Source organism: Enhydra lutris, unplaced genomic scaffold, assembly GCF_002288905.1.
Source record: "Enhydra lutris kenyoni isolate GAN:26980312 unplaced genomic scaffold, ASM228890v2 scaffoldscaffold100, whole genome shotgun sequence".
NCBI classification, from domain to species: Eukaryota; Metazoa; Chordata; class Mammalia; order Carnivora; family Mustelidae; genus Enhydra; species Enhydra lutris.
The window spans coordinates 229,815-254,068 of NW_019154184.1; the positions used below are offsets into that span (position 1 = coordinate 229,815).

At 38.3% G+C, this 24,254-nt stretch overlaps 1 protein-coding gene across 1 annotated transcript in view; it reads right to left on the bottom strand.

Moving 5' to 3' along the window:
* The window catches only part of LOC111139326 (hephaestin), a 74,817-nt gene that overhangs the window by 42,200 nt on the left and 8,363 nt on the right, over positions 1-24,254 (bottom strand). Inside the window, exons 3-6 of the mRNA XM_022491591.1 lie at positions 19,603-19,814; positions 18,507-18,657; positions 16,407-16,619; positions 905-1,118 (exon numbers count right to left, since the gene is read on the bottom strand). Coding sequence (XP_022347299.1) covers positions 905-1,118; positions 16,407-16,619; positions 18,507-18,657; positions 19,603-19,814 — 790 coding nt within the window. The remainder of the gene's footprint in view (positions 1-904; positions 1,119-16,406; positions 16,620-18,506; positions 18,658-19,602; positions 19,815-24,254) is intronic.

Sequence of the window (24,254 nt, forward strand, 5' to 3'; positions counted from 1 at the left end):
AAAGTTACATTAGCTTCATGTGTACAACACAATGATTGGATAAATATATACATTAGTGCCATATTCACAACTATAGCTACCATCTGCCTCAGTACATCTCTATTACAAAATCATTGGCTATATACCTTATGGTGTACCTTTATTCTGTGACTTATTTATTGCATTACTGGAAGCTTGTATATCCCACTCCACTTCATTTATTTTTTCCAACCCTCCAACCTCTCCAAGTCCCAGACTTTCTTGCAACTAGGTATGGCCACATTTGTAAATTCAGAATAATGGGTTATGAAAGAAAGTGATGTATACAACTTTTAAGTCATTACCTTACAGATACTGCTGCTTGCCCTGGACTGCTTTCCCCCTTTTATGATTGCTGGGAATGACTATAAGTAACACAGACATCTTAGTTTCAGAGATAAAAGAAAGTATTATGGGTGATTAGTTTACCTACTGGCCATGGGCTGCTTATATTTATACTATTAAGAAATAAAATTCTACTCTCACTACTTTATGTTGGAATTTTTCTGGCTGTGCATCTTAGCTGTACCTTAGTGACATTTTTGTCAAGTGACAGGTAAGCTTGGGGTGTTCAGTCCTTTGAGTAAGACCTCTATAATATTTAAATTCTGTTGTAGGTGCTATAAACAACTAAAGGAAAAGAGTAAAAGATCAAGAGCATGAAGGTATGGGCAAAGTCTTTTACTTCAGATCCGTCGGTATAGTAATATAGAAGAAGCACTGAGTTCCAGCTTATCAACATCTTAGTACCTGTTCCAGATTTGCTGGTATCTTATTAGGTTACTTTAGATAACTGTTTCCTTTTCTCAGTACTTCAGTATCTTCTTTATCTGTAAAATGGTCCAGAGTCTCTGGAAGTGTGATCTCTTATTTTCTGAAACCTTACCTTTCCTCCTCAGACTGATTGTGCCATTCCAGTTCCCAGCTCCTGTCAGGGCAATAGTCCCACTCCACCTCTTCTGCCATGATGTAGTAGATTCTTGCAGCCTGGTATCGTTGGTGATCATCAGCTTGATGGCCTGGACACTGGGAGACATTATAGACTGCTTTCATCCCCGATTCTCTATGGCTGCCTGCCTGGCAGTAAATTTCAAACATCCCTAAGGAAGAAACAGAGGGAAAAACCTGAATGTGAATATCCCTGTGTAGTCCCTGGGGGATTGTCTGCCTCTTTCTGGGCATACAGTAGAGTGTGGGTAGTTTTATTAAAACTATATCTTCCCTGTGATCCTGCAATTGAACTACTGGCTATTTACCCCAAAGATACAGATGTAGTGAAAAGAAGGGCCATCTGTACTCCAATGTTCATAGCATCAATGGCCACAGTCGCCAAACTGTGGAAAGAACCAATATGCCCTTCAATGGACAAATGGATAAAGAAGATGTGGTCCATATATACTATGGAGTACTATGCCTCCATCAGAAAAGATGAATACCCAACTTTTGAATCAACAAGGATGGGACTGGAAGAGATTACACTGAGTGAAATAAGTCAAGCAGAGAGAGTCAATTATCATACAGTTTGCTTATTTGTGGAGCATAAGGAATAACACAGAGGACATGGGGAGATGGAAAGGAGAAGGGAGTTGGGGGAAATTGGAGGGGGAGTTGAACCGTGAGAGACTGTGGGCTCTGAGGAACTAACTGAAGGGGGTGGGAAGTTGGGTGAGCCTGGTGGTGGGTATTGTGGATGGCACGTATTGCACAGACCACTGGGTGTGGTGCATAAACAATGAATTCTGGAGCACTGAAAAGAAATTTAAAAATAAATATTTAAAAAAAGAGTGTGGGTAGTTTCAGATAAGGTTCTTCTATACTTTGGATAAAAGAATACTATAACTTTATTGAGAGCAGTGAGCACAGAGGTTAACACCTCTGGCTCCAATGCTGCACTCTTTAGGTTTAAAATTAAACTCTGCCACAAGGATGGCTTTCCCAGGTTTATCACTGGAAGTTCCATATCCCTGTGGAAATTGCTCAGTTCTGAGCAAACTGGGATAGTTGGTCACCCGACCCTGACACTTGTTAGCTATTTAATCTTGAAGTAATTTTTAAGCCTCTGTATGTTTCAGTTCCCTCATGGTACAATGGGGATCAAATATTTTACTTATCTCACTGGGTTGTTTTAGAATGAAATACAATAATATGCATATGTTGCCTAGCATATTACATAGTAAAAGTTAATATATGAAGCTATTAATAAATAAATAAAACTATAATAATTATTATTCAAAAAATTCATTGGCCTGTTAAAAACAAAAACAAAACAAAACAAAAAACCTTCTTGACTACTGAGATGCTTATATCAGAGGGCTTCCCCCTCGCCTGGGTGTGCCAATATTCATTGTTTATGTACCACACCCAGTGCTCCATGCAATATGTGCCCTCCTTAATACCCACCACCAGGCTTACCCATCCTCCCAACCCCCTCCCCTCTAAAAACCTCTGTTTCTCAGAGGTTGGTGATCATCGGCTCTCATAGTTCTCTCATAGTTTGTCTCCCCCTCCGAATTCCTCCAATTCACTTTCCCTTTCCTTTTCCTACTGTCCACCATGTTATTCCTTATGTTCCAAAAGCAGGTGAAACCATGTGATAATTGACTTTCTCTGCTTGGCTTATTTCACTCAGCATAATCTCCTCCAGTCCCATCCATGTTGATGCAAAAGTTGGACATTCATCCTTTCTGATGGCTGATACAATATTCTATTATATTAGAGGGCTTTGAAATAACTTTCCCTCAGTTTTTACAATAAAAATATTTGGATATATGTTTTAAAAATCAGTGTTGTAGAGCTGCCTAGAGCTGATATCAAGCCCCAGGTTTCTATGTCAAGGACATTAAGGCTCACAGAGTGTTGATCAGGAGAAGCTGACTTTCTTAGAACATTTATTTTCCTCATTCCTTCATTTGCTGCTCACTGCCTATCCCATCACTACAAACTTCTTTCCCCTGGCTTTTAAAGGCCTCTATGAGCTAGCTCCAAACTATGGCTCAGTCCCAAATTCAACCAGTGATCCAACTAAATTTGTTCCTGAATTCCCTTATCACATATCTCATTTCTATCTTGGAATTTTCACTCATGTTGTTGCTCCCTTTCTGAAATGTACCTGCCCATCCTTTCCACAGATATTTACAAGACCTCACTCATTCTCCAAGATCAAATTCGTGTTTCCTCTCTTCCAGAAACCTCTCCATGGCTATTCTGGCTCACACCAACCTCTGCACTCTTGGCCTCTTTACTCTTGACACACTTTACTTCTAAACCATATGATTAAACACTAAGTGCTCCTTTCTTCACAAAACAGTCTTTTCTACTAGTTTATAGACTTCTTGAAAGAATCTACTCTTTTCTTTCCACAACTACTTCCACTCTTCTATTTATCCTACCCTTCCACATCTATTCCATCAGTAAATCCTATTGGCTTTTCCTTCCAAATTATCCTTCCATTTTCACTCTCTTCCCTAGTCAAAACCACCATTGTCTCTCACATGGAAAACTTCAACAGTCTCCCAACTTTCTTCTCTGCTTCTTCCCCTTCTCTCTTCAACCATTCCTCACACAGGATTTGAGGCCCTCTTGAACAAATATGATCCAGAGCACATTGCTCCCTTGCTTCAAATACTTCATTCATACTCAGAATACAAACTAAGCACCTAACTATGGTCTATAAGACACCACATAATATGAATCTCGCCAACCTATTTCATGTTAATCTTTTTCTTAGCTTACTACAATACAACCTTACTGATCTTTCACTCTGACCCTTGAAAGGCCATGCTTGTTTCCACCTTTGGACATTGGCACTTGCTGGTCCCTCTGTTTTAAATATTCTTCTTAGAAATCTTTATATCGCTCCTTCCTGTTCATTATTTAGGTCTCAGTGTAAATATCACATTCTTAGAGAGGCCTTCCCTGAACATCTTCTCTAAAGTAATGCCCCTATCATTTTATCACAACACTATATTTTATTACCTTAATGATATATATCACAATCTAAAATTATCTTATTGCTTTATGTATGATTTTTTGATGTTTGTTGTGGATCTTCCCAGAGAGTAAGAATCATTCTGTTTTTTCATCCTTCTTCCCCAGTCTTAACACATAGAAGGTGTGCAATAAATATGCTTTGAGTGAATGCATGTGTGTGCAAATGAGTGGTTGCATATATGGCCCAAAACTCAGAGCTCAGGGATTGGTATGGAGAATAAAGCCCAATGAACATTGTAGGGGATGAGAACAAAAAGAAGACATTCTGGGAAGTTGTGAACCTTTGGAATAGTTAGCACATTATCTAAATTTTCACATATGAACATTATTATCCAAGCCACTCTTTAAATGCTTTTCTGTTTTTGGAATCTGTGTTTCCTCCTAACTCTTTGACAAATTCTTTTCTGTTTCATTATTTTGGCTTCTCTTCTCCCTTTTACCTCCTAAATATTGATTTCTGCTTTATGTTTTCTTTCTTATAACATCACATTTTGTAGACTTGAATGATGAGAACACCCAAAACCACTAGCCTGGACTTTTTCTCCAACCTCTACATTTCTACCCATAACTACCAACTGTGAAAGCCACACCACCTGCACTTCACCAGGAAATTAAAACTTGACATGCCCTAAAATGAATACTTGCTACCCAAACCTTACCATCCTGCCCTGTTTCTGTACTTGCTCATTTGGTTAATGGTTGCCACTATATACATAGTACGCAAGCTGGAAACTTCAGCCATCTTTTTCTTGCTCAGCCCCTCATCAAAGTTCCATAATTTCTTTCTCAAATATCCCTTATCTCTACCCATTCTGTCCATCCTTATTGCTTCCACCCATTGGCAGGCTCTTATCAGCTCTTGAAACAGCCTCCTAGTTTTCCAACCTCTTAAGACTTATTTCTCCTTATTCCTTCACAGGGCTGCTGTTAGCATTTTGCATGGGATTATTCTTCAATGTTTAAGAGTGCCTTACATATTGATGAAAGTTTTATCATTTCTGACTCCCACTATCTAAATAATAGTATCATCTCCTCCATATCCCAATCATTGTGACAACTAAAAGTATCTTCACACATTTCCAAACAACTTTTAGCATACCACCTTGAGTTGAGGGTCACTGAATAAAATAAGTTTGTGTAACTTCTTCAAGAAGATGCTGATTCCAAGTCTGTCTATAAGCTTCCTACTACCTATAATATTGCTATCTTCTTCGGGCAGATGCTGCTCCCAAATCACTGCCTACAATAAGATTTCTTCACCATCCATCCCCTATCTGTGCCTGGTGACAGTTTACTCCCTCAAATGATCAGTTTGAGTGCTTGCTTCTCTAGGAAAACTTTACTACACAAGTCAAGCAGAGTTTGTTATAGTTTTGTGTGTGTTACTATAGCTCCTGGAAAGATCATATCATCTCCCTTTCACACTAACTGTGAGCTGCCTAATTCATCCTCACATCCTTAGTATCTAGACCAGTAAGTGGAAGAAAATGGACATTTACTATGTTTTGTGAAAATGTTATTGTAAAATAAAGGAAAAACAAAAAAATTAGGAATAAAAAGGAAGGACAAACAGAGGAAGACACAGGAGGAAAGAAAAGATACAGAGTGAAGCAAAAGAAAAAAATAAAACAAGGGAAAGGGGAAAAAATTAAAAAGAGAGAAATAGAGACAAAGAAAGAAATAAAGAGGGAAATGGAGGAAAAGGAAAGCCAAAAAGAGGGAAAAATCAAAGGAAGAAAGAAAAGGGGAAAAAGAAGAAAAGTGAGGGGAAGGAAGGAAAGGGGAAAGAGAAAAGAAGGAAGACTAGAAAGAAGATGGAAGACTGGAGGAAGAAAATGAAAAAGAAGAAAAGACAAAAGGTAAGATGGAGAAAAAATAGAAGGAAGGAAGGAAATAATGATCATAAATAAGAAATGAGAGAAAAAAAGAGATAAAAAAAGATTATGAGAGAGGAAGAGGAAAAATGAGAGAGGGGAGGAAAAAGAAGCAGTGAAAGAAAAAGTTTTAAAGGGTGTGGGGAAGAAGGGAATAATGCATAAAGCAAGATCAAATAGTGAAAGAAAGGAAAGGTCCTTTATCGATCTTGGATATCAACCCTTAGTCTATAGGGTCATTTCTGAATATATCCTTCCATTCTGTAGGTTGCCTCTTTGTTTTGTTGACTGTTTCCTTTGCTGTTGAGAAGATTTATGATCTTGATGAAGTCCCCAAAGTTCATTTTCACTTTTGTTTCCTTTGCCTTTGGAGACATGTCTTGAAAGAAGTTGCTATGGCCAATGTCAAAGAGGTTAGTGCTTATGTTTTCCTCCAGGATTTGGATGGATTCCTGCCACATGTTGAGGTCGTTCATCCATTTAGAATTTATCCTTGTGTATGGTGTAAGAGAATGACCAAATTTCATTCTTCTCTACATAGCTGTCCAATTTTCCCAGCATCATTTATTGAAGAAACTGTCTTTTTTCCACTGGATATTTTTTCTTGCTTTGTCAAAAATTATTTGAGCAGGGCGCCTGGGTGGCTCAGTGGGTTAGGCCGCTGCCTTCAGCTCAGGTCATGATCTCAGGGTCCTGGGATTGAGTCCCACATCAGGCTCTCTGCCCAGCAGGGAGCCTGCTTCCCTTCCTCTCTCTCTGCCTGCCTTTCTGCCTACTTGTGATCTCTCTCTGTCAAATAAATTAATAAAATCTTAAAAAAAATTTGAGCATAGAATTGACAACCCATATCTGAGCTCTCTACTTTGTTCCATTGGTCTTTGTGTCTGTTTCTGTGCCAGTACCATGCTGTCTTGGTGATCACAGTTTGTAAAAAAGCTTGAAATCAGGCAACGTGATGCCCCCAGAACTATTTTTCTTTTTCAAAATTTCCTTGGTGATTTGGGGTCTTTTCACAATTGACACTACAGACAAAGGGCTGAAATCCAAGATCTATAAAAAACTTCTCAAACTCAACACCCAGAAACCAGATAATCATGTCAAAAAATGGGCAGAAGACATGAACATGTGTCTTCCTCTCCAAAGAAGACATACACATGACTAGCAGATACATGAAAAATGGTTAATCATCATTAGCCATCAGAGAAATTAAAATCAAACCACATTGAGATACTACCTTGCACCAGATAGAATGTCAAAGATTAACAAGGCAGGAAACAACAAATGTTGGAGAAGATGTGGAGCTCGGGGAGCCCTCTTACACTTTGATGCTAATGGAAGTTGGTGCAGCCACTTTGGAAAACAGTGCGGAAATTCCTCAAAAAATTTAAAAAACAGCTACTCTATGACCCTGCAATTGCACTACTGGGTATTTATACCAAAGATATAGATGTAATGAAAAGAAAGGCCACCTTATACCAGTTAGAATGGCCAAAATTAACAAGACACTAAACAACATATGTTGGAGAGGATGTGGAGAAAGGAGAACCCTCTTACACTGTTGGTGGGAACGCAAGTTGTTGCAGCCACTTTGGAAAACTGTGGAGATACCTCAAAAAATTAAAATAGAGCTACCTTATTACCTGGCAATTGCACTACTGGGTATTTACCCCAAAGATACAGATGTAGTGAAAAGAAGGGTCATATGTACCCCAATGTTCATAGCAACAATGTCCACAATAGCCAAACTGTGGAAAGAGACAAGATGCCCTTCAACAGATGAATAGATAAAGAAAACGTAGTCCAGATATACAATGGAATATTACTCAGCCATCAGAAAGAATGAATACCTAACTTTTGCATCAATAAGGATGGGACTGGAGGAGATTATGCTGAGTGAAATAAGTCAAGCAAAGAACGTAATTTATCATATGGTTTCACTTACTTGTGGAACATAAGGAATAACGTGGAGGACATTAGGAGAAGAAAAGGAAAAGGAATTGGGGGAAATCAGAGGGGGAGAGAAACCGTAAGAGACAGTGGACTCTGAGAAACAAACTGAGGGTTTTAGAGGGGAGGGGGATGGGGGGACGGGTGAGCCTGGTGGTGGGCATGTATTGCATAGAGCACTGGGTGTGGTGCATAAACAATGAATTTTGGAACACTGCATCAAAAACCAATGATTATTTTGTGGTAACTAACATAACACAATATAAAAAAAGAAACGAAAGATATGCTGAAGGACTAGGGCAATTATAAATAATAAATTTCTCTCTTTGGTGTTGAGAACTCTAACATGAATTTGATGGAAAATAACACATTACAAGCCCTAGCTTTTTATCTGCCAATTTTACTATCTATTAAAGTTCTAGTGTCATTAGTTCTTTTGGAAGAGCTGAAGTATGTAAGATAATATTTTTAAATACAATTGTTCATTTCTGTTAAGTGTAATATAAACTTACTAAAATTTAAAACAAAGCAAAAAGAGGATAAAAAGCCACCAACAAACCCAATAAACCCACAGGACTCAAACATTCTTAACACTTTGCTGCATTCTTTTCTGGTCATTTTGTTTTCCAATTTTTTAAAAAATAACTGTAAGCATCCAGTACACAAAGTGCTGAATACTCCTGTTGAGGTTTTAAAGTCATCTGCAAAGCTGCTTAATTACATATATGTATTTACCCAAATAACTTTTACATGATAAAATGTTAGACATAGATGGAATCTAAAGAAACATTCTACTCAGGGGTAGGGGGCAAGATTGAGGAGAAGTAGGAGGCACTGTTTCAACCGGTCCCCTAAAGTGAGTGGATTATCTACCAAAGAACTCTGATCACCCATGAAATCAGCCTGAGATTAGAATTATACATTTCTGGATCTCTATGGGGGCAGAAGGCACCAGCGGACAGGTTAAAGCAGAGTGGGAACATTAGACTGATATTGGAAGATAAACAAAAGGGGGAGGGAACCACCAGAAGCGACCCATTGGAAAGTAATACCCCAATATGAGAGTGCCTTGTGATTGGGGACCAGCATTAACTCGGAGTCTGGTTAAAAGCACTCAAAAAGAGCAAAAGATCTTAAGGGGAAATTGGTGGAATTGGGCAGATAGGGACATGGGCTTAAGCCCACAGGCCCAGGACAGCCACTGCTGGCACTGTGCCAGAGAGAGTGCCATGAAGAAGCCAGGCCTTGGTCCCTGAGCCACCGGAACTAGAGCATCTGGGTGGCAGCGCACGTGAGAGAGTCTAGTGCGGACACCAGCTGGTGCTCTCTAGAACCACAGACTTTTGCACTTTGCACACATGCTGCACAACAAGGGTCTGAGTCACGCTCCACACCCTCCCCTGAGAGAAGTCCATGCAGGCACTAGCTGCTGCTCTCTAGGGCCAGCGAGAGTCTGAACACTCCCAGCCCAGGCCAGCGTGAAAATTTCAGCATGCTGTCTCTGGTTGGGAACTCTCTGGTGGTCTGGACCTGCCCCGACAGCCACAGCAGAGGCAGCCACTGGAAGCCAGCTCTCTGGACTAGTACTTCTCATGGTTTTGGTAGCACCAGGGTACAAGGGGGAGCTCCTGAGACCCCTGAGACTGTGGTTGGGGTCATGTTTTGCCAGTGGGAAGAGGCAGAGGGGGAGTTTATGTGCTCTGGAGCACCTAGAGGAGAACAGTCTGAGGCTTCTCTCTGAGACGGAGGTCCAGGTGCAGTTTGCTTTACTCTTAAACTCAGAAGAACCACCAAAAGCACCAAGGGGAGGAAAAAGGAAAAGAAAAAATACTCCAGAGAACAAAAGCTTGAAAAACTGGTTTCCTCAGAGCCCAGCCCCTTTATAGTGGGCAGGAGGACTCAATTCTAGCAAGACTGCCTGAAAAACAATGTGGCAGGCCCCTCCCCCATAAAGACAGCCAAAAACAAACAAACAAACAAAGAAGAGGACAACCACCACAGGGTCCGCATAAAACTGTAAAACCCCAGTATCAGAAGAAAAGAAGATATCAAGCTTCCGGTATTCCCCAAAGTCCTGTATACTTCACAGATTCAACTTTTGTTTTTAATTTGTTCCCACTATTCTCGCTCTTTTTAAATTTTTTATAGTTTTTAACCTATTTACCATCATAATGAGAGGTTCAGTACAACAAATTCCACAATAACCTTTTAACTTGAACTTTTTTGATACATATACCTGTGATTAATTTGCTTTTCTATTTTTTCTTAATTTTCATATAGAGATAAGCTTCAGGGGAATTCTTTTTTCCCAGTCAATACTATCCCTATATATAAACCAGTTTTAATCCCCGTTTATCTCTGGAAAGTTGAGTCCTTTAACAAAGATATCAAGATACACCCAGGAAGAATCAAAATAACCTTCCTCACCCACACTGAGAATTTATAACCACCCTCCCATCTTTTACTTATGTCAGTGTTTCTGTGTATTTGTTTTCATTCTGGTAGTATAAAAATCTTATACTTGGGGTTCATTTTGGCTGGGTTCTTTTTTTCTTCTTGTCATTTACTTTTGTGAGTCTTTCTGTTAGTCTGGTTTTGTTTATATACTTTATAAATCTTACATTTGGGGCCCATTCAGGCTGGGTCTTCTCTTTTATTTTTTTTCTTTCTTTTTCTTTTTTTTCACCTATCTCTCTCTCTCTTTCTTTTTTCTTTCTTTTTGGTGGGGAATCCTGATTGCTCAGAAGCATTCCAGGGTGCAACTTGACTGGACCACAGTTGATACATTCAGCTCCACATCCCCTCAGCCATCTCTCACCAAAATGACTAGGAGGATGAATGCCCAACAGAAGAAAAATTCAGACTGACCTCTCCATCAGAGCTATCGGATATGGACATAAACAGTATGTTGGAAAGGGAATTCAGGCTACCAATTATCCAGGCAATGGCTAGGTGGCAGAAAGCCTTTAATGACAAAATGGAATTGATCGGGGCAGAAGTGAAAGCCACCAGGGAAGATGTTAACAACGTTATCAATGAGTTCCAATCTAATCTAAATTCTCTAACACCTAGGGTAACTGAGGCAGAAGATAGAATTAGTGATATAGAGGACAAACTAACAGAGGAAACAGGATCAGAAGGAGACCTGGAACAAATAGCTTAGAAGTCATGAAAACAGAATTAGGGAAATAAATTATGCCATGAAACGTTCCAACATTAGAATTATTGGAATCCCTGAGGGGGAGGAGAAAGAAAGAAGACTAGAGGATATAGTTAAAAAAATTCTCCATGAAAACTTTCCCAATCTGGGGAATGGAAGCAGCGTTCATGTCCTAGAGGCAGAAAGGTTTCCATCAAGATCATAGAATCTAGAAAGACCTTGAGACACCTGATTGTGAAAATGATGAATCATAATTTTAGACAGAAACTCTTGAAAGCACCTGGGGGAAGAGATTCCTTACATAAAGTGGAAGGCCCATCAGAATAACGTCAGACCTGTCCACAGAAACCTGGCAAGCCAAAAAGGGCTGGCAAGATGTATTCAGGGCACTAAATGAAAAGAACATGCAGCCAAAAATACTTTATCCAGCAAGACTGACATTCAAAATGGATGTAGAGATAAAGAGCTTCCAAGACTGGCAAGGTTAAAAAGAGTGTGTGACCACCAAGGTGGCACTCCAAGAAATACTCTATAAAAGAAGAAAACAAAAACAAGAATACCATTGAACAGAAATTTATGGAGACAATCTATAGAAAGAAGGACTTCACAGGTAACACGATGTCAATAAAAACATATCTCTCAATAATCACTCTCAACGTGAATGACCTAAATGCACCCACAAAATGGCACATGGTTGCAGATTGGATAAAACGACAGGACCCATCCATATGTTGTCTACAAGAGACCCATTTTGAACCTAAGGATACACCCAGACTGAAAGTGAAGGGATGGAGAAGCATCTTTCACGCCAATGGGCCTCACAAAAAGGCTGGGGTAGCAATTCTCATATCAGAAATTAGATTTTAAACTAAAGACTATAGTCAGAGATACAGAAGGACACTACATCATTCTTAAAGGGTCTATCCACTAAGAAGATCTAACAATTGTAAATATTTATGCCCCCAGTATGGGAGCAGCCAACTACATAAGACAACTGTTAATCAAAATAAAGAGTTGTATCAATATCAATACATTAATTGTAGGGGATCTTAACATGCCACTCTCAGTAATAGACAGATCATCCAAGCAGAATATCAATAAAGAAACAAGAGCATTGAATGACACGTTGGAGCAGATGGGCCTCATAGATACAGAACATTCCTCCCTAAAACAACAAAATACTCATTCTTCTCGAGTGCACATGGGACCTTCTCCAGAATAGACCACATACTGGGTCACAAATCAGGGCTCAACCGATACCAAAAGACTGAGATTATTCCCTGCATATTCGCAGATCACAATGCTTTGAAACTAGAGCTCAACCACAAGGAAAAGTACGGAAGGGATTCAAACACCTGGAAGCTAAAGACCACCTTGCTTAAGAATGTTTGGATCAACCAGGAAATCAAAAAAGAACTTAAACAATTCATGGAAACCAATAAGAATGAAGACACTTCAGTTCAAAACCTATGCAATACAGTAAAGGCAGTCCTAAGGGCAGAACACATAGCCATCCAAGCTTCCTTCAAAAAAATAGAAAAATCCAGATCACACCAGCTGTCTTTACACCTTAAAGAACCAGAGAATCAACAACAAATTAAGCCAACTCCACACACGAGGGAAATAATCATTTCAGAGCAGAGTTCAATGAGTTAGAAACTAGAGATACAGTAGAACCTATCAATAAAACTAGAAGCTGGTTTTTTGAAAGAATCAATAAGATCAACAATCCATTGGCCAAACCAATCCAAAAGAAAAGAGAAAAGACCCAAATTAATAAAATCATGAATGAAAAGGGAGAGATCACAACTAACACCAGGGAATTAGAAACATTCATCAGAAATTATTATCAAGTTACATGCCAATAAGTTAAGCAACCTAGATGAAATGGATGCATTTCTGAAAAACTACAAACTTCCAAAACTGAATCAGGAAGAAATTGACCACCTGAATAGACCAATATCTAGTAATGAGATTGAAGCAGTGGTTAAAAACCTCCCATGAAGACAAGAGCCTAGGACCTGACAGAGTTCCCAGGGAATTCTACCAAACATTCTAAGGAGAAATAAAACCCATTTTCCTGAAGCTGGTTCAAAAAAATGAAGCAGAAGGAATACTTCCAGACTCTTTTTATGAAGCCAGCATTACCTTGATCCCCAAACCAGGCAAAGACCCCATCAAAAAGGAGAATTTCAGACCAGTATTCATGATGACTATGGATGCTAAGATTCTCAACAAGATCATAACTAGTAGGATCCAACAGTACATTAAAAAGATTATCCACCATGACCAGGTGGAATTTATCCCTGGGTTGCAAGGATGGTTCAACATTTGCAAATCAATCAATGTGATAGAACAAATCAATAAGAGAAAAGAGAAGAACCACATGGTCCTCTCAATTGATGCAGAGAAAGCATTTGACAAAATCCAGCATCCGTTCCTGATTAAAGCTCTTCAAAGTATAGGGATAGAGGGAACATTCCTCAACTTCATAAAATCTACCTATGAAAAACCCACAGCAAATACCATCCTCAATGGGAAAAAGCTGACAGCTTTCCCTTTGAGATTAGGAACACAACAAGAATGCCCACTCTCACCACTCTTGTTCAACATAGTATTAGAAGTCCTAGCAACAGCAATCAGACAACAAAGAGAAATAAAAAGTTTTCAACCCTGCAATGAAGAAGTCAAACTCTCTCTCTTCACAGATGACATGATACTTTACCTTGAAAACCCAAAAGACTTCACCCCCAAACCACTAGAACTCATACAGCAATTCAGTAATGTGGCAGGATACAAAATGAATGTAAAGAAATCAGTTGCTTTCTTATACACTAACAACAAAAATACAGAAAAGGAAATTAGAGAAACGATTCCATTTACTATAGCACCAAGAACCACAAGATACCTGGGAATAAACCTAGTCAAAGAGGTAAAGGATCTGTACTCAAGGAACTACAGAACACTCACGAAAGAAATTGAAGAAGACAGGAAACGATGGAAGACCATTCCATGCTCATGGATCAGAAAAATAAACATTACTAAAATGTGTATACTGCCTAGAACAATCTATACTTTCAATGCCACTCTGATCAAAATTCCACTGGCATTTTCCAAAGAGTTGGAGCAAACAATCCTAAAATTTGTATGGAACCAGAAGAAACCCTGAATTACTAAGGAAATTTTGAAAAAGAAAAAAACAAAACTGGGGGCATCACGTTGCCTGATTTCAAGCTTTACTACAAAGCGGTGATCACCAAGACAGCATGGTACTGGTACAATAACAGACACAAAGGCCACTGGAACAGAGTAGAGAGCCCACATATGGACCCTCAACTCTATGGTCAAATAATATTCGACAAAGCTGGAAAAAAATATACAGTGGAAAAAAGACAGTCTCTTCAATAAATGGTGCTGGGAAAATTGGACAGCTATGTGTAGAAGAATGAAACTCAGCCATTGTCTTACACCATACACAAAGGTAAACTTGAAATGGATAAAAGACCTCAATATGAGGCAGGAATCCATCAGAATCCTAGAGGAGAACATAGGCAATAACCTCTTCGATATCAGCCACAGCAACTTCTTTCAAGATATGTCTCCAAAGGCAAAGGAAACAAAAATGAAAATGAATTTTTGGGATTTCATCAAGATCAAAAGCTTCTGCACAGCAAAGGGAACTGTCAACAAAACAAAGAGGCAACCCATGGTGTGGGAGATGATATTCGCAAATGACAATACAGACAAAGGGCTGCTATCCAGGATCTATAAAGAACTTCTCAAACTCAACACACACAAAACAGATAATCATGTCAAAGAATGGGCAGAAGACATGAACAGATACTTCTCCAATGAAGACATACAAATGGCTAACAGACACATGAAAAAATGTTCATCATCACTGGCCATCAGGGAAATCAAATCAAAACAACATTGAGATACCACCTTACACCAGTTAGAATGGCCAACATTAACAACAGTAAACAACGTGTTTTGGAGCGATTGTAGAGAAAGGGGAAACCTCTTGCACTTTTGGTGGGGATGCAAGTTGGTGCAGCCACTTTGGAGAACAGTGTGGAGATTCCTTAATAAATTAAAAATAGATATTCCTTATGAGCCTGCAATTGCACTACTGGGTATTTACCCCAAAGATACAGAGGTAGTGAAAAGAAGGGCCATCTGTACCCCAATGTTCATAGCAGCAATGGCCACAGTCGCCGAAATGTGGAAAGAACCAAGATGCCCTTCATCAACTGACAAATGGATAAGGAAGATATGGTCCATATACACTATGGAGTATTATGCCTCCATCAGAAAGGATGAATACCCAACTTTTGTATCAACATGGACGGGACTGGAAGAGATTGTGCTGAGTGAAATACATCAAGCAGAGTCAATTATCATGTGGTTTCATTTATTTGTGGACCATAAGGAATAACACAGAGGACATAAGGAGATGGAGAGAAGAAGGAAGTTGGAGGACATTGGAGGTGGAGATAAACCATGAGAGACTGTGGACTCTGAGAAACAATCTGAGGGTTTTGGAGGGGAGAATGTGGAGGTTGGGTGAGCCTGGTAGTGGGTATTTTGGAGGGCATGTATTGCATGGAGCACTGGGTGTGGTGCATAAACAATGAATTCTGGAACACTGAAAAGATTAAAAAAAAAAAAGAAACATTGTACTCATTTTTTTTTATGTAATAAAGATAGGGAAATGAAGGGAAGGGAGAGAGGAATAGGGAGTCTGGGGAAGGGGCGTGTGGGGGAGAGGACCAGGAAAGAAAGGAGGGAAGAAAAGAGGAAGATAGGAAATGAAGATGATGGATGGAGGTAGGGGAGTGGGACAGAGAAAGAAAAGAAGGAAGAAATGCAGCCAGAGCATGGAAGTTGTTTAGATCAAAATTAAATAGCAAATTAATGAAAGAGTTCGGACTAAAATTTCTTATGATCTGATTCCTGGTATGAAACTGTCACAGTACCTTCCACCCCACCTCCACCAGAAGTTTACAGAAATTCTCACAGAATATCAGAATTGAAAACATAAGTATACCTCCTGGACCTCCCTCCCAGTGCAAGCACTGTACCTATACAATCTCTACATAGTATGGGACTACAGAGGCAAGTCCACCCTCTACCTATATGAGAATTCCCCTGATGTTGGGCAGCATCCTTACTTCTTTCCTTTAGTTTCAGAAAAAGAACTTCCTCAGCTCTTTACTTTCTGTCTGCAGCTTAGAGAAAAATCCAAATAACTGGAACAGAGTGCACATTGAAAAAAGAGAAGACAAAGCTGTTGTTGAAAACCTCCCATTTACCCTCAAGATGTCTTCTTTTCTTTTTTTTTCACCAGCCCCCCATTATCTAACACCATATCCAACAAAGCCTCCCAGCCTAGGGCTAGCTGTTAAGGCACTTACCAGGGTTGTCAGGCTGCATGATGGCCATGACAAAGGTATGAGGAAAGAGCATGGCTGCACTCTTCCTCATGCCCTGAAGCTTCACAGTGTTGCCCTGGAACATGACCCCATGCACATCAGTTTCTGTGCCCAGGCCAAGCAGGTGCCAGACCACTGTGTCACCCTTGCACATGTCCAGGTTGGGCAAGTTAGAGAACAGAAACCCATTAATGGCTGAAAAAGAAAACATAAGACAACAGGAACATGAGACCAGACTACTCAGGCACTGACCTACAGCATAACATCAGCTCTATACTACGGTTTCCCCACAATTTGAAATTTCTGAGTCATCTTAAACTCTCCTGCCTTCTTCCCTAAGCCATTCTAGTTGTGCTTATAAAGATCTGCCTTTTGGGGATGAGGGATGTTTCCTCTTCCTAGAATAAATTTTCCCTCGGGTCCCTCTACAGAGAACTATTACTCATCCTTCACGTCTGTGTTCAAATGTCACCTCCCCTGTGAAGTAGAGTTATTTCTCTCTCTCTCCTACTCTGTCATTTCCATGAAACTCCCCCCCCACACACAAAATTCTTCCATATCACTTACCACAGAGCACAAAGTAAATCCAATGATTTACTTACAAATTTATCTCCCACACAAGATTGACCTAGCAGGAATCACATTACATTATTTTTTTCTGTATCAGTGTGACCACCTAATCACCTGGCATGTTGCCTGGTACTACTTAGGTGGTCCCTGAGTTCAAATTGAAATGAACTTAGTTCACAGGCTTGGTTTACTTTTTTCAGGTGATATAACTGATTATGGGAACCAAAAGATGGAGTCATAAGACAACATACTCATTCATGACTCCCTCCCATCTTCCATACTCCTCTTGAAAATACAGGGAGGCCTGCTTTAATTTGATCCCTTTTCAATGTTCCCTTCCTCTGGAACCACTTTTAATAAGTAACCTTACTTGGTAATCCCCATAGATGCTGATGATAACATTGCTAATCTCCTGATTCTGTTTCCTTTTCCTGTAATTTCTAATTGCAGATCTACTTAGCCTTTGAACCCTGGCTCAAACACTCCTTTATTCCAGGAATCCTTTAATTGGATTCTCCTTCATTAATGTTCTCCTCCTATGAACTCCATGCCACTTGAAAGCTGTTTCACACAATGTGTGAAATTATAATTATTACTTAATTATAGTTGATCTTGGCTTGTTCTATAATTTTTTCATGAGTGTTATTAGTCTTATTTTATTGCAAATGCTGGGAACTTCTTGCAAACTGGGACCATGCTTCCCATTCACTCACTCACCCACCTACCTACCTACCCATTAATTTGGTAGTTCACTTGTTCAATAAACATTTAGTATGTATTGGAAAGTGTAGATAATGCAGTCATAAGCAACAAACAATACTCACTTTTTAAGGAAACTACACTCTAGTATGTCAAAAGCTGTATAACAAATAACTATATAGAACATGCTATTAAAATATTCTGATAAAATAAATGATAAAATGCAATAGGGGTTCAGAAGAGGATGTCATCATCCTGGGATTGAGTGATTAAAAACAATGGTTACATGGATGAAGTAGCTTTTGAGTAGGACCTTAGAGAATGGAAATAATTTCCACAGGCTAAGGGCAAAAATGTAAAGAGAGGCATTTCAACTTGTAGGCAAAGCATTGTAAAGGCATCAAGTTAGAAAAGTACAAGATCTGTATATATTGAAAAAAAAAATAGCCCAATTTGGCTGGAGTATAGAGTTGAGAACCATGGATAGTGGTCAATAAAGGAGAAGAAGATAAGATTGGAAAAAGCATCATTCCAGCTTTCTCTCCTCACTCTCTAGTGTATTCATGGTTTGCAATCCTCATTTCACAACGCATTTTTCCAGTGTTCCCCATACTGTGTAACACAGGACATAGCACATCCAAATTCTAAACCTAAGAACTGTTGCTTTAGATTCAATTCTTCAATCCAGCTCATGTTTTGGGTAGAGCTGACCAATGGGATCAGTGCTTTCAAGGATGGGACATGATTAAGTTTAGGTTAGATTTTTACTTGTAACCTCTCAACTGTAGCTCAGGGCAAAAGCACTCCCCATACCATGCATCCGATTGGAGTCTTGGAAACCCTTGACATCCTCTGAGAGCAGTCGTGAATCCAACATAGCAGCTGCTTGATTGGCATTGCTGTACCAGCTCTTGTTCTCATCCAACACAGTAAAAAGGAGAAAAAATTCCTTATCCACCCCTTTCTGTAGGTCCGTGGAAGAGAAAGAATGACAATGGTTTCAGCAGCTGTGGGTTGTGCAACCCCAGACCCAATGAGCCCTGATTCATTCCCATTTCTTTTTCCAGACACAGAGACCAGCCCATACCTCTTGCCTAGAGCTGTAGTTGTTGCTAAGTAGGTTTTCCTCAGGTAATTTCAAATTGAAAGTGGGTGATACAGGTTAGAACAAAGTGACAAGACAGGAAGGGAAGAATGTATGCAAGGGGACAGGGAAGAAGCACAAGATGGGGATTATGGACAAGTACAGAGAGTGATAGAAGAGAGCTTGGAATCATCTGAGTAAAGGAGTGGGGAAAGGTGGTTAACAGATCAGGAAAGAACTCTAGTCAGAGGGGATTAGAAAATTAAAGTAAAGGACATATAATTGTTATTAATGCACTATTATGATCACTATTATCATTATTACTTCTAACATTTACTGAGTGTTTACTAGGTAATCCAGACACTGTGTTAAGCACTTCATATGGAATATTTTAATTAATCCTCATAGAAACCCAAGATGCTTTTTTTCATTGTTAACACTTTACTACAGATGAAGAAACTGAGGCAAAGAGAGGTTAAGTAATATACAGCTAGAATGATGAGCTGGACATGAAAGAACACAAGCAAATATTAAAAGAGATTTAAGAATTAGGGTCAAGTGTTAGAGAACACTGAGGCTTAAAAAAATGAAGAGATGAGAGGATACAAAACAGAAAGGAATAGAGACTAAGAAAAATTTTTGTGAGTGAAAGAATAGCATGAAAAAAAGCATGAGCTCACCAACTATTAATTTCTGATTAAATAGATTGGTTATTTCTTTTCTATTCCCACATCTCTAGAACACAGTTCCACTTTCAACTCCTATTTAGCAACACAGCCTTATTTTCCTCCAAGTAGGCTTTCCAGCCCAAAACCATGGTAATACCTGTTTGCCATCTGCACCCAACGCACCAGTCTTGCACACCAACAGGGGACCCACCAGACCAGAATTTGTGTCTCTTATGGGATCTGCAGCAGAGAAGTACATCCAGGTGAGACAGGCAGGATCCTGAGCAGTAGGGCCAGCATGGGAGGGGACTGTCCAGTGGTATGTTACTTTCTCAAAGGGCTTGGCCACCAATCCAGGGTAGGATGAGCCTGCAGGGGGTAGAAAATGGGACTCATCATCACAGGAGCTAGAGTGAGAAACATCAGCTCTAAAAAGTGGGGTAAATATTATAAACTAGAAGGCATTTTGGAGAAGTAGCAATATACAAATAGAATATTAAAAAGGATCCTGGATAGGAGTGAAGAGACAATAGTTAGTTTCTGGTTCTGACAATAGTTGTTACATAAACTGAGGGAATTTAAATTTCCCAGGTTTCAGTTTTCTAAGCTCAAAGGACTAAGGATTAAAAGGGCCTTTAAAACGTAATTAGAGAAGGAAGAGAAAAATGAAGTGGGGTGAATCAGAGGGGGTGAGGAACCATGATAGGCTATGGATTGCAAGAAACAAACTGAAGATTTTAGAGGGAAGGGGGGTGAGGGGATGGGTTAACCTGGTGATGGGTATTCAGAAGGGCATGTATTGCATGGAATACTGGGCGTTATACACAAACAATGAATCATGGAACACTACATCAAAAACTAATGATATACTGTATGGCAATTAATGTAACATAAAACAACAACAATAATAATAACAACACTTTGTAATACTCCTCACTTGAAAACATACATTTATCTGCTCTCGTATCCTTACCACTGTTTAAAAATATCCAGAGACAGGCAATTCACTACCCACCTTCATAGTTTGTTTCATCTTTGAATGGTTATGATTGAACACATTATCCTTTCCAGATGTATGTATGAGTAGATACAAATATGTATCTATGTGTAGATATATGAAAAACACAAGCACTACGGCTGTAATTCCTTAAATGGACACAAGTTATGGTCAAACAATACATAGAAATTTTATTTTAAAAATTTAAACCTAGTAGTGCAATTGTTGGGTCATTGGGTAGTTGTGTTTTTCACTTTTCAAGGAACCTCCATACTGTTTTCCAGAGTGGCTGCACCATTTTGCATTCTCACCAATAATGCAAGGTTCCCCTTTCTCCACATCATCACCAACATCTGTTGTTTCTCATGTTGTTGATTTTTAGGCATTCTGACAGGTGTAAGGTGATATCTCATTATAGTTTTGATTTGTGTTTCCATGATGATCAGTGATGTTGAGCATCTCTTCATGTGTCTGTTGGCCATCTGGATAGGTTCTTTGGAAGAATGTCTACTCATGAATACTAATTCAAAAGGATACATCCACACTGATGTTTGCAGCAGTATTATTTACTATAGCCAAATTATGGAAACAGCACAAGTGTCCATTGAATGAAGAATGGATAAGGAAGATGTGTTATTTATCTATATCTATCTATATCTATAAATATACATATGTATATATATATGTATATACACACAAAATGGAATATTATTAAGCCATAAAAAGAATGAAATCTTGTCATTTGCAATTCCTGGATTTAGAGAGTATTGTGCTAAGTGAAATCAGTCATCTAGAGAAAGACAAATACCACATGATTTCACTCTTATGTGTAACTTAATAAACACAATAAGTGAGCAAAGGGGGGAAAAAGAGAGAGATGCAAACCAAGAAACTTTACTTAGCTGTAGAGAACAAACTAATAGTTACAAGAGCAAGTGGTGGGATGGGTGAAATAAGTGATGGGGATTAAGGAGTGACCCTGTGGTGATGAGCACCAGTTGTATGGAATTTTTCAATTATTATATTGCATACCTGAAACTAGTATTACACAGTATGTTAACTAACTAGAATTTAAATAAAAACTTTAAAAATAAAATAACATTTTAAATCTATTAGTAATCAAAGAAGTATAAATGAAAATAGCTACATACTGAATATAATAAAAAACAAAAAAATAAAAACAGAAAAGTACAAACTGGTGAATTTGAGATGAAAAAATGTACAAGAGCTCTTGCTGAAAAAAAAAATAACTACATAACTTTTTTGCCTATCAGTTTAGCAAGACTTTACACATTATAGTAATCCATTCTGTTGAGAAGTGGCTCAAATGGCACCTACCCCTCTCACTCAACTATAGAAAGGGTGAGTTTAAATGAGAATACCCCTTTAGGAAAAAAATGTTAACAAAATGTATCAAAAGCCCTAAGAAGGTTCAGGCTCACAAGAAAATAAGATGTACAATAGACACTGAAAAAAATGACCAACCTAATACAAATTGAAACAATAGCGATTTTGGTTATTGTCTTGTTTGCCTACAAGATTGACATTTGACAAAGATGAAAATGGCTGCCTTGTGCTGCTACTGTGGATGCAAGTCCAAGATTATGGGACTGCAAATTTTTCCAGAGATCAACTTGGATGTTGGTATCAAAAATTTTAATGTGTGTACCTTCGGACACAGCAATTCAACATGTTAAAAATATATTATGAGGAAATATTCATTAAAGGGTGAAAAGAAACATACACAAAGATATTTGAAGTAAGAACTTATAACAAATGGTATAATTTAAGATGGCCTTAACATCCTTTCTTATTCTTTTATTATTCCCAACTTTTAAAAATTTCAAGCATACAAAAAACGTTAAAGGATAGATTGTACAATAATCATCCTACCAGCTGGAGTTGATTGTTAACACTTTTCCATCTTTAATTTATCTACATCTGTGTCTATGTATATCTACACACACAAACACACACACACACACACACACACACACAAGCTTTTGATTGTTCACTTTTGCTAAATCATTTGGAAGCATGATGACATCTTACTTCTAAGTAGATCAGTAACTTTATCCCATATTGTCTCAATAACATTACTACACCTAAAAAAAATCCTAATATCATCTAACATGTAGTCTATATCAGAAATTTTCCAATCATCTCCAGAATGTCTCTTTTTTAAAAAGATTTTACATATTCATTTTGAGAAAGAGAGAGAGGAGGGGTGGGAGGGAGAGGGACAAGCAGACTTCTCCACTCAGGAGTCCCAAAATGTCTCTTAAGGCTATTTCTTTTTTAATAACCAGGATCAGACAAAGTTCACTTTTTTGTGTTGTCTCTAATTTTTTCCCCTATAGCACTGAATTTTTGAAGTGATTAGACCAGTTGCTTTGTAGAATGTTCTTTTTTTCTAGATTTGTCTGTAACTTTATCCTTAATGCTTTTTGTATTTTTTCTATATTTTTGGCTTGGGATTAGCATGTATTAACATTCTCAGAGAAAACAATAACTTAATATCCAATAATCCAACTTCTAGGATTCTCTCCTGAGATGGTAATCCAAGTAAAATACAAGCATTTATTCATTTTAACACAATTTACAGCATTTAAAAATAATGAAAACAAGCTAAATGTTCAAATAACAGAAGATGAGGTAAATAAATTATGGCATATCCATGTAATAGGGTATTTTATAGTCAGTAGCAAGTTTATAACATTACGATGGGATGAGAAAATTGATACAGTAAAAACTTACTGTTTTACAGCAAGTAAAAACAGTATAGTATGATACAAACATACACAAACCACATGATCACAAAAATATCAAAATATATGTTTTCATAAGCACAGGAAAGCATTAGAAGGTGTAACAAAAAGTAATGGCAAACTTATCTATGAATGATATTTATTTTATAATTTTCCATTTTTTTCAAAATTCTGTAAAGCATATATGTTACTTTTATAATCAGATATATTTTAACTTTTTTTGTTTTAATTCCAGTGTAGTTAACATACGGTGTCATATTAGATTCAGGTGTCCAATATAGTAATCTGACAGTTTCATGTATCAACTGATGCTCATCAAGACAAGTGAGCTCCTTATTTTTCATCACTTATTTCACCTATCCCCCCACCCACCTGTCCTCTGATAACCATCATTTTGTTCTCAATAGTTAAGAATCTGTGTCAAAGTTTCTCTCTCTCCCTCTTTCTCCCCCTTTTCTTCTTTGCTTTGTTTTCTAAATTACACATGTGAGTGAAATCATGTGGTATTTGTCTTTCTCTGACTGACTTATTTCACTTAGCATTACACTCTCTAGCTCCATCCCTGTTGGTTCAAATCACAAGATGTCATTGTTTTTCATGGCTGAATAATATTCTAACACACGCACACACACACACACACACACACAAACACACATGCACACCACTTCTTTATCCATTCATCTATCGATGGGCACTTGATCTTCTTCCATAATTTGGCTATTGTAAATAATGTTGCTATAAATATAGGGGTGTGTGTGTGTCCCTTTGAATTAGTGCTTTTGGAATTTTTAAAAGTATTTATTTATTTATTCATTCATTCATTTTTATTGTTTATATTATAGTAATAATAGCTGCTTTTATTTAAATTCCAGTTAGTTAACATATGATATAATAATAGTTTCAGTTATACAACCCTTACATACCATACCCAGTGCTTATCACAACTGCACCCCTAAATCCCCATTGCCTATTTCCCCCATCTTGCCCCCCACCTCCCTTCTGGTGACCTTCAGTTTGGTCTTTTCCTCTATGGTCAGGAAGAAG